Raw genomic sequence first — 12,052 nt, 5'->3', positions numbered from 1 at the left:
TTGATGCCTTGGGGTTGAAGTGTTCCGAGGCGGAAGATGAGGTGTTCTTCCTCCAGGCGTCTGGTAGTGGGGAAGTGGTGGTAAAGGAGGCCCAGGACCTCCATGTCCTCGGCAGAGTGAGAGGGAGAGTTGAAATGTTGGGCCACAGGGCTGTGTGGTTGATTGGTGCGGGTGTCGCAGAGATGTTCCCTAAAGCGCTCTGCTAGGAGGCATCCAGTCTCCCCAATGTAGAGGAGACCGCATCGGGAGCAACGGATACAATAAATGATATTGGTGGATGGGCAGGTAAAACTTTGATGGATGTGGAAGGCTCCTTTAGGGCCTTGGATGGAGGTGAGGGAGGAAGTGTGGGTGCAGGTTTTGCAATTCCTGCGGTGGCAGGGGAAGGGGAAGATGCCAGGATGGGAGGGTGGATTGAAGGGGGCATGGACCTGACCAGGTAGTCATGGAGGGAACGGTCTTTGCGGAAGGTGGAAAGAGGTGGGGAGGGAAATATATCCCTGGCGGTGGGGTCCGTTTGGAGGTGGCGGAAATGTCAGTGGATGATTTGGTTTATGCAAAGGTTGGTAGGGTGCAAGGTGAGCACCAGGGATGTTCTGTCCTTGTTATGGTTGGAGGGGTGGGGTCTGAGGGCGGAGGTGCGGGATGTCGACGAGTTGTGTTGAAGGGCATCTTTAACCACGTGGGAAGGGAAATTGCTGTCTCTAAAGAAGGAGGCCATCTGGTATGTTCTGTGGTGGAACTGGTCCATCGGGGAGTAGATACAGCGGAGGCGGAGGAATTGGGAATACATTTTCGCAGGAGGTAGGGTGGGAAGAGGTGTAATCCAGGTAGCTGTGGGAGTCGGTGGGTTTGTAAAAAATGTCGGTATCAAATCGGTCGTCAATAATTGAGATGGAGAGGTCCAGAAAGGGGAGGGCGGTGTCAGAGATGATCCAGGTAAATTTAAGGTCAGGTGGAATGTGTTGGCTAAGTTGATGAATTGCTCAACCTCCCCGCGAGAGCACGTGGCGGCACCAATGATGCTGAGTTTACATGTACAAATTGTTAAAGATGGAAATGCAAATGAAGAAGGTTGCTAAAAAAGCATATAGGATCCTGGGTTTTATATGTGAAACAGCATACAAAAGCAGCAAAGTGCTGATGTAACACTGGTTTGGCCTCAACTGGACTACTGGATACAGCAATTTAAGGAGAATACTGTTCAAGAGCTTTGAAAATCATGCAAAAAAGCAAATTTCCATGGATCAAAGACTTCAATTACATGAAGGAGCAGGAATTGTTAAACTTAACGAGATTAAAAGATGATTTGATTAGGTGTTCAAAATCATAACGGATCTAGACAAAGTCAAAGCGGATAGGGCAAAACTGTTGGTAGTGGAATCAAGAACCAGAGGACACAGATCTAAAGCCGTCAGCAAGAACAACAAAGGTCAAATAAAGAAAATTGTTTTTATATAATATTTGGTTAACATCTGGAATACACTGCTCGAGGGTGCTCCTGGCAGATTCAGTTGTCGTTTTCAAAAGGGACTCGGTAAGTAACTGAAAAAAAAATTCCAATGGGCTCTGTAGAAACAGTTGTGAAGAGGAGTTAGCTAAATTTCTCTTTCAGGGAAGAAATCCAGCATATTTTGAACAGGTTAAATGGTCTCCTCTGTGCTGTAATGATTCTGTGATTTCTGTACCACTACACAGCATCACTAAGTTAAAGGCCTGGATTTCTTGTCCGAGTATTAGAGTACCTAAAATTAGTGAACCCACAACTGAGCCTTTAAACTGAGCCTTTACCAAGACATCTATATTCCCAACATTGAGAAGGTCAAAACAGAACTCAAAATGTGGTTTGACCAAGTTAAAAAAAGAAACCAAGGCAAAAATTGGCATGAGCAGTAATACAACAATGACAATATTGAATTGTCAATCAACTTTATAATATAATGGATTTGCTTTACTATTCTTTTAAACAATAATCTTCACCATATTGATTATACACTTTCAACTGATCCATTCACTACTACTTCCAGGCCCTTATTCTATTTAGGAGCCTTGAGCATTTGAACGCGTTTTAGACAGAATTGTGAATATACATGTTACACAACTCAAAAGAATATTTATTCCTGATACTTTACCCATGATAGAAATAACCCTTACCATCTTAGTTCTTCAAAATTAACTTTACTTTCATTTTTCTGCTTACCCACTTTACCTGCAACTTATAAAAAAGGCTAATCCATTAAAAAAACAACACTGACTCTCAATCTTATTAGAGGCTTTTCTGGTTGACGAGGATTTCCTATTCGCTCTCTTTCAGCAACATCCAACATTCCTTCCACCTACAAGATAAATACAGATGACAATGTGTGTTATTATTCAATTAGTTCAAAATAACAATTGTCCAATAGAAACTAGTTCAGAGTCTCTATTGCAACAGTCTCAATATTCACTCTGTAGATATTTACCATGTATTCTACTTAGGTATGCTATAACATTCTCAAACAATCCATAATAAAATTTAAATTAACTGTGGCAATAGAAGTGCACAATTTCTGACCATATTTATATGACTCATAGTGCAAACATTCTGATATAAGTAAGTATAAATAAGTTTTAGTGAATTCACTGTAGTTTCTACAGTGTTGTCATGTTACAGCAACACAGCATTTCGAGAAGTGCATGGATAGATTCAGAACTGTGTATTCAATTGTGAAAAAATTCATTCTCTGGAAGGGAGGAGATAGATTCTTGCTTATGAGTCCAACATGAATAAGTTTGTTCTATGTGGGGAATTTGTTGTCATTCTCAAGTATTGATACAGATCAAGTTAGGAATACAAACTGGTTAATGTGCTGTTTTAGCACTCACCCCTGTCCTACTACTTCCAACAGTTCATTAGTTATGGCCTTAGAGGTGGTTCCAAAATCTATTTTCATACATTACTGTTATCATAGTATGTTTGGTGTCATTTATGAAAATATTTATAGCCTGTCGTTGCTTTGAGGGAACAAAATAACAAACAAATTCAAATGTCAGGAGAAAGTGAGGACTGCAGATCTTGAAGACAAGAGTCGAAGTCTGGCTCTGGAAAATTACAGCAGGTCACGCAGCATTCGAAGAGCAGGAAAGTCAACATTTCTGGCATAAGCCCTTCATCAGGATTGCTGAAGGGCTTATGCCCAAAATGTTGACTCTCCTGCTCCTTGGATGCTGCCTGGCCTGCTGTGCTTTTCCAGCGCCAAACTTTTCAATTCAAGTGTCAGGCCCATCTTAGCACATAAGAATATATCAAAATCTTGTGCATCATTGCCAGGGCTCCTTCAGTAGAAAAAACTGCCAGTCCACCAGGTGAACTTACATTGCTGAAATGACACTGCCGAAAGTTTGCTATATCCCCAAAAGATTCTTTGCTCATACTCTTATTTCTTTCTTTTTATGATTAATATGACTAGTTGGATGCTTGTCATAATTTCACTCACAAAATCAGTTTATAGAGAGTTTGATCAACCAACTTAATGAAGTGCAATTGTTGCAAATCAATTAAAATAAGTGATTTCATCAATGAAAGTAAAGAATACAGTTTAATTATGCTTTAATGCTTAGGGTTCCAAAGATACTTAGACAAGTGATTACATTATTACATTATTATTGAAAATTGAGAGAAAAAAATAAGAATCATTAGTACCAGTATCCTTGACTAAACAAGAATGATTTTTGGCAAAACCAAGTCAAAAACATTAAGAACTGAATCACTCTACGGAAGTACGGTAAAAAAAATCAAAGATCAATTCCAAATTTTTCAGCTCCAATTTTCTAAATTAGAAAATGACTAGGTATGTTAACACAGCTCCTTGAAATATATCAATCATGCTTTGTTCTAGTTCCTGATCACCAATGGCAGGCATCAGACATTGCCAAAATAAGTCAAACCAAAGGCTTCTGCTAAAATTAGGATTTTCGCAAGCATTCTAAAGGGCTCCCCCAACAAAATGCAATCTTAGGAGAAAAGTTCTGAGAATAAGCTCAGCACCATCTTCTGCAGTGTGGCTTAGGTTGGGAAATGACTTGCTGTATTCTATTGATTTACCTTCTCTACACAGAAAGACTCTATTTTCTGTGTGACTTTGGGATGATCTGGGTTAAATATATCAGGATAATCTGCAAGGACGACATCTTCAATAAAGAACTGGCGAACTGTTTTCAAAGGAATCTTCCGCATGTTCATTTTCTTTCCTTTAATTCGCAACAGCCCAATGTGTCTGTAAATCAAGAGAAATAAAACTTTATAAATATCACTACTAACAAACTGATTAATGTCATCCGTGTTGATCTCACCTAATTGTGACTCAATTATGTAGGCTTTAAAGCAATTCAACAGATATTGAAGTGAATGTTTAAAATCCATGCTGCTAGACAGCATACCATTAACTCAGCACATAAATCTGACGGGATTGGTAAGCTGACCACTACATCCAAATTTTTCATATACTTAGAGCATGAATCTCTGCACTAGTAGTACAACTTCAGCATTTTTTTGAATTCTGGATAACAGATACTTAAAAAGTGAAATATGCTTATAATTCAATATGTTTTAGACTGCAATTTAGTTATTGCAACCAAATGGCAGACCCAGAAATATCAGTGGGAGAAATCAAACTTGACAAGGAAGGGAAACTAAAGGTAATCTTTTTTTTCCTCAATGATACTTAGTTCATGTATCACATAAACAGATTGCTATACTGTGACTTTATTACTGTGGATTTTTTAAAAATATATTCACTAAATAAATAGCAGCATGTGTATATCATAGTTCTCAGTTTCTTAAAATGAAAGTTGAAAGAATCATTTTGTATAGCAAGTGGTCCAGTATATCTTTATGTGTATTAAAGCAAACAAAATATTAAGTGTCAAGAAATTTCTAATTTAGTACAGACGAATCTCAAGTCAAAGTATAAATTTAGTGGGAAGAAATTTAGTTAAGTTTTCGGAGCATTATCAGCTCAAAGATTGCAAGCCACATCATACCAGCTTCATTCAGACAAATATCATAATTCTTTCATCATTGCTGGGGGCCTATCCTGAAATTTCTTCTTAAAATCATTATGAGAACATCCCTCAGATGCCTACAACTCAACCTTTTGCAATAATAGATTACAAGGGCAGCTCATCAATATCAAACTTTTAAAAATATATTGCTAACAGTGAGAAATGCCTCTCAACTATCTCTGCAATTATGTCACAATAAGATTAGCAAAGTCGACTGTAAAAAGGCATTTACTTCTTTACAGCTTCTCCTGGAGAAAGAGAAGTAACAACTGTACTTCCAGGCTGTGAGACATAGAACAGCTGCTGTTCATTTCTTGTTGGAGCTATTTTACACTCATGTTCATGTCCCCAAATAACAAGGTCCAGAAAATCATCCAAAAATTGCTCAGGAATGTAATTGGTGGCTCCATGTTTGCTCCTGTTAAGGAAATAACAAATTGAATAAACATTCAAATATATCATATTCATCTACAAAAGGTATTTTTAAATGCAAACATTCCCAATACCAGTGTAAAATTTCTGATTCACTTCTTTAAAAGCACTACCGACACAAAAGTAAATATTTTTGCATTTTTAAATTAGTTTCTTCAACAGCTCAATTTCTTAAGGAGATCATGGCAAAATTTACTAATGGCAGGTTTCATTAAGAATTTTATCTTGAAGGGAGTTTTTTTCCAGCATTTCTAGTGGTTCAGTGATATTCACATTCCAAATACCATCACATCAGAGTAATAAAAGCTTTTACTGCTTTCTCTTTCATAACATTTGGCATTATATGTTTTTTAACTCCCCGATGTCACCTAATGACTTCTCAAAGTACACAATTATAAACAAATGCACCAAGAAAAGTTCTGAAATATCACAGCAGAATTTTTAAATTAATGCAGACATCAATCCAAGCAATGATATTCAATCTTCTCCCCTCCTCCAATCTTCCAATTAAAATTGATTGATAATGTTATTTTCCACCAAATCATTCATTTATTTGTTTTTTCTTACCTGTTTTGATGAATGACAAATATATTAAACCAGCTATCTTCATCTTCCTTTGGCCTAAGCATAGTAACTTGCTTGTTTACAAACATTCTGTAAAGGCGCTCATCTGGGATGGCTCCTATGAAATCATACAGCACACACACTATTTTAACAAAATTCCAAATTGATTTCAAGTTAAATAAGGCACATTACTTTTTAAATCACAATTCTTAAATTCCTACAACTACACTGTCTGATTAGCATTACTTGTACTGAACTCAAACAATTGTACTAAACATTTTGAAAATAGTTTGTTGATTATCCCCCTCCCCAATCATAATTTCTCTAAATCTCAGCATCTGCTAAATTTTAAAATTACAGATTCAGGTAACAGCTGATATAGTCATAGAGTAATAGAGATGTACGGCACTGAAACAGACCCTTCTGTCCAACTTGTCCATGCCAAACACATATCTTAACCTAATCTAGTCCCATTTGCCCATATCCCTCAAAACCTTTCCTATTCATATATACATCCAGATGTTTTTGAATGCTGTAATTGTACCAGCCTCCATTACTTCCTCTGGTAGCTCATTGCATACATGCACCAACCTCTATATAAAGGAGTTGCTGCTTAGGTGCCTTTTAAATTTTTCCCCTCTCACCCTAAACCTATACACTCCAGTTCTACACTCCCCAATCGCAAGAAAAAGGTCTTGTCTATTTGCCCTATCCATGCCCCTCGTGATTTTATAAACCTCTAAGGTCACTCCTCAGCCTCCACATGTAGCCTTAAGAGGGATCCTGCTCACTGTTCAGAACATCCCAGCAGTGTCACTAGTCTGAACCTAAGTGAGGACATAACAGAGTCGAATTAGCCACTTGCCCTTGTCAGACGGATAGTCTGTGCTAGTACGGTTGTGCTGGTTACATCTGGCAAGGTTGCTCAGAAGCAGGAACAAACTGCTGAGCCACCTAATTACAGGTGTTCTAATGAGCAAGTTCATCTGCTGGTATGAACCACTGCTCATCTCAAAAAAAATCACCACAAAGATTTTAATGTTTAATTTAATATTTAAGAGAAATTGTCACCTGTATTTGTTTATGTAGCAAGGTTCAACACTTTAAAATTAACTCAATGTGAAGAATTTTGGTACTGCAGAAAACACAAAATAAACCATAAAAATGCATGCCCTTAAAGCAGACATGAGTGTTGTGTTTAGACTCAACTCAAGAATCTCACCTAACCCATACAGCGCCAGCTTAGTATTTCCTTTCTGCATCAGAACAGGGCTAATGTCAGTCTTCTCCACAGACAAGGACCGACCAAAATGATTTACCAATCCAGCACAGCTCAAAAGATCCAAGGCACACAGGGCATCTGCCTAAAAAATATAAAATTTTCCAGTAAAATTAAGATGCACTATATACTGAATCAAATTCGAAAAAATAGAATGTAAGGGCCCAATGACTTTCCCTATTCTTTTTATTTGAATCCTTCTTTTACGTACCAAATAAACCTCATTGAGTAAATAATTGGCAGTACAGTGATTAGCATTGTTGCCTTACAGTGCCAGGGACCAATGTTTGATTCCAAGCTTAGAGTCAGAGTTAAACAACATGGAAACAGATCCTTCAGTCCAACACATCTGCGCTGATCAGACATCCCAATCTGACCTTGTCCCATTTGCCAGCATTTGGACCACATCAGTTTAAACCTGTCCTATTCATATGCCCATCCAAGTGCCTTTTAAATGTTGCAATTGTACTTGCCTCCACCATTTCCTCTGGTGGCTCATTCCAAACACACACCACCCTCTCTGTGTGAAAATGTCACCCTTCGGGTCCTTTTTGAAATCATTCCCCCTCACCTTAAACTTATGTAGTTTTGGACACCCCAACCTACGAAAAGACATTGGCTATTCAACCAATCCATGCTCATGATTTTATAAACCGCTATAAGGTCAGCCTTCAGTCTCCACTGCTCCAGAGGTAAACATCATCGCCTATTCAGCCTCTCCCTATAGTTCAAATCCTGCATTCCCAGCAACATCCTTGAACATCTTTTCTGCAACCTCCAAGTTTGACAATACCCTTCCTATAGAAGGATGACCAGAACTGCACATCGTATTCCAAAAGTAGCCTCACCAATGTCCAGTACAACAGCAACATGACATCTATGTGTGGACTTTGTACTCTCCCCGTACTCTCTGCATGGGTATCTGCTGGTGGTCTGGTTTTCTCCTTCAGCCCAAAGGTATGAAGGTTAGGTGGACTAGCTATCCTAAATTGCCCCATAGTATCCAGGGATGTGTAGACTAGTGGATTAGCTATGGTAAATTCAGGGTTGCATGGATAGGGTGGAGGGAGGTCTGGATGGCATGCTCTTTGGTGCATGATGGGCTGAATGGCTTCCTTCCGCACTTTAGGCATTCAATGAAAACAAAGAACTCCAGGTGTTGCAAATCTACAGCAAAGACTCACCAAGTCTGTAACATACGTGGAGAGAAACAGAGTAAACATTTTGATTCCGATAACACTCAACAATGTGGGAGGTTGTGAATTTAGTCAAAAGGGAAAAAGCAACATACATAAAGTTTCTGAAGGTAAAATTGTACTGGGCCAGTGAAGAATATAAAGAAAGCAGGAACGAACTGAAGCAGAATTAGGAGAGCAATTAATGGTAGGGGCTTGGGTAGTGTTTTACAACAGAGGGACCTGGGGTGCAGGTAGATTAATCTTTGAAGTTTGCGTCACATAGAGACAGGGTAGTTTAAAAGGCATTTGGCATGCTTGTCTTCATTGCTCAGTTCTTTGAGTACAGGAGTTGGGAAGTCATGTTGAGGTTGTACATTGGTGAGGTCTCTACTGGAATACCTTGTCCAGTTCTGGTTGCGCAGTTACAGCATGGATATTATCAAGCTGCAGAGGTTCAGTAGAGATTTACAAGGATGTTGCCGAATATGGAAGGTTTGAGTTATAAAGAAAGGCTGGATAGGCTGGGACTTTTTCACTGGAGCGTAAGAGACTGAGAGGTGATCTGATAGAAATTTATAAAATAATGAGAGGTCTAGATAGCTAATGGTAATTGTCTTTTCCCTAGGATGGGAAATTTCAAGACATTTTTAAAGTGAGAGGAAAAGAATTTAAAAATCACAAGTCGCAAATTATTTTATAGAAAGGGCTGTTCGCATGTGGAATGAGCTTTCTGAGGAAATGGTGGATGCATGTACAATTGCAATTTAAAAGACATTTGGATGGGTACATGAATAGGAAAGATTTGGAGGGACATGGGCCAGGAGCAGGCAAGTGGGACTAGTTTAGTTTGGGATTATAGACAGCATGGACTGTTCCTGTGCTATATGACTCTGTGACTAAGAAAGGTTGAAAAGAATCTTAAGGCATTCTATACATACATTAAAAAACAAGAGGATAACAAGGGAGAAGGTCAGACCACTCAAGGATAAAGGAGAGAACTGTGCTTGGGGTCAGAAGAAGTGGGTGAGATCCTAAATGAGTACCTTGTGTCAGTATTCACCCAGGAGAAAGATATGGAGGATAGTAAGATTAGTATGGAGCATGCTGATATGCTAGAGCATTTTGAGATCAAGAAAAAAGTGGTGTTGCGATTCTTAAATAGCATTGAAATCAGTCCTCAGGGCCCAATGGCCCCAGGTTATTGAGAGAGGCAAGAGAAGAGATTGTTGGGCCCTTGACCAAGATCTTTGTATCCTCACTAGCCACTGGAAGAGGGCCTGGACGACTAGCAAGTCTCTAATGTTGTTCCTCTGTTCAAGAAGGGAAATAGGGATAATCCAGGAAACCACAGACCGGCAAGTGTCACATTGGTTGTTGGGAAGCCACTGGAGAGTATTCTTAGGGATAGGATTTATGTGCATTTGGAAAAGCATGGCCTAATTAGGGGCAGTCAGCATGGTTTTATGCGGGCAGGTCATGTCTTACTACTTGATTGAATATTTTGGGGAGGTAACAAGGGAGATGGATGAGGGTACTTATTTCTTGATTTCAAAATGCTCTGTCATATCAGCATGCTCCATACTAATCTCACTATCTTCCATATCTTTCTCCTGGGTGAATACTGACTTAAAGTACTCATTTAGGATCTCACCCACGTCTTCTGACCCCAAGCACAAGTTCCTTCCTTTATCCTTGAATAGTCTGACCTTCTCCCTTGTTGTCCTCTTGTTTTTTAATGTATGTATAGAATGCCTTGACATTCTTCTTAACCTTTTTTAGTCATAGAGTCATACACATGTTATTTACATGGATTTTAGTAAGGCTTTCAACAAGGTCCCTCATAGTAGACTATAAGGAGGGGCTAGAAAAATGCAGCATGTTTTCTCTGGAGCAGTGGAGGCTGAGTGGAGACTTGATAGAAGTCTATAAAATTATGAGATGCATAGATAAGGTTGATGGTCAGAATCCTTTTCCCCAGAGTTCAAATGTCTAATACCCAGGGTCATGTACTTAAGGTGAGAGGAGGAAAATTCTATGAAGATATAAGGGGCAAGTTATTTACACAGTGAGTGGTAGGAGTCTGAAATGCGCTGCCAGGGTGGTGCTAGAGACAGATACAATAGGGGCAACTTAGGAACTTTTAGATAAGCACATAAACATGCAAGGAAGGAGTGGAAGGATATGGCAGGCAGGAGGGATTAGTTTAATTTGGCATCATGTTTGACACAACATTGTGTGCTGTAGTATTCTATGATCTATGTTCAATGACTTAGATGTGTGTAGCAAAGGCTGCCTCAGGCATTGACTGTGTGGAGTTTGCACATTCTCCCCCTGTCTGTGTGGGTTTCCTCCGGGTGCTCCGGTTTCCTCCCACAATCCAAAAATGTGTAGGTTAGGTGAATTGGCCATGCTAAATTGCCCGTAGTGTTAGGTGAAGGGGTAAATGTAGGAGAATGGGTCTGGGTGGGTTACGCTTCAGCGGGTCGTTGTGGACTTGTTGGGCCGAAGGGCCTGTTTCCACACTGTAAGTAGTCTAATCTAATCTAATCAAAAAAGTAATTTAATCTAATCACCCCTGCTCTTTTAAGTCAACTTTCTTCTTTAATTGCCAACTTATGAAGATCAGACTCTCTGTCTTTCTGCTTTTCGTTTCTTCCTTTCTTCTGCAGTGGTCTTCCTCTCTTTTTCTAATGCTACGGCTATTCTTTCCTTTAGCCTCTACTTTTAGTCATAATGCAAACTGTTTCATTTAATTTTTCTCTTTCTTTTGCCTGTAATTCAAGTGGCTTCATTTGCAACTGAATTTTAGTCGTTTCCAAAAATTCTAATGGCATTTACAGCAATTGTAAATGTTGAGCTATTGCTGCAATTACCTCCCCTTTTCGCAAGGACAAAGGCAGCCCCAGCTCTAGCTGGTCTGACACTTTCAAAAATTGTGCCTTGCTCACTTTCTGTAAAACTCCAGGAGTGACTTCTTTCACCCTCAGAAAACTCTTAGTGACCGAAAGGGCCATTACTTCACAAGGTACACTCTGTTTAAACTAACCAAATTCAACATGTGAAACACTTACCATTCGAGCTCAATAATCCTAAACCCAACCTGGCACTAGAGATTTTGATCCTCACCAGACCCCCTTAAAATATTTTAGGAAGATAACCTCGACCCTGATGTTTTCTTATTTTAAAGGCCAATTTAACATGCTGTGTTCTAGATGCAATTCGATTGGTCAAACTACTGGACATTAAGCGAAATAGAATTTATTTAAACACTATAGTTAAAATATCACACAAGAAGGAAGACCTTGGAATACCTTAATTCTATTGGAATACCTAACAGAATAATAGATACAGTAACTACAACTAATTAATGGTTCAAATATAGTAACATCACATAACTATAGGCTTTGGCAAAAAGGGCAAGAAAAATGTAGAAGCCTTATTCATTTCATTTCAGCAAGTGGCTAAACAAATGAAATGGTCAGTGATCACGTGGGTATTGTTGATCCGAACAAAGTTGGTAAGTAGAGCTAATGAGGTATTTGCATCACTATCAGAG

At 39.0% G+C, this 12,052-nt stretch overlaps 1 protein-coding gene across 4 annotated transcripts in view; it reads right to left on the bottom strand.

Annotated features, from left to right (window-relative positions):
* mre11a (MRE11 homolog A, double strand break repair nuclease) overlaps nt 1-12,052 on the bottom strand; it is a 110,218-nt gene that overhangs the window by 67,873 nt on the left and 30,293 nt on the right. For all 4 annotated transcript variants that reach the window (XM_043691494.1, XM_043691496.1, XM_043691495.1 and 1 more), the window contains 5 exons: nt 7,262-7,403; nt 6,043-6,157; nt 5,276-5,461; nt 4,085-4,256; nt 2,256-2,336 (listed from right to left, as the gene is read on the bottom strand). In XM_043691494.1, the coding sequence (XP_043547429.1) occupies nt 2,256-2,336; nt 4,085-4,256; nt 5,276-5,461; nt 6,043-6,157; nt 7,262-7,403 (696 nt within the window). The remainder of the gene's footprint in view (nt 1-2,255; nt 2,337-4,084; nt 4,257-5,275; nt 5,462-6,042; nt 6,158-7,261; nt 7,404-12,052) is intronic.

This window comes from Chiloscyllium plagiosum, chromosome 6 (assembly GCF_004010195.1).
Source record: "Chiloscyllium plagiosum isolate BGI_BamShark_2017 chromosome 6, ASM401019v2, whole genome shotgun sequence".
NCBI classification, from domain to species: domain Eukaryota; kingdom Metazoa; phylum Chordata; class Chondrichthyes; order Orectolobiformes; family Hemiscylliidae; genus Chiloscyllium; species Chiloscyllium plagiosum.
The sequence above is the reverse complement of the archived record's forward strand: the minus strand, read 5'-3'. Positions and strand labels throughout refer to the sequence as shown.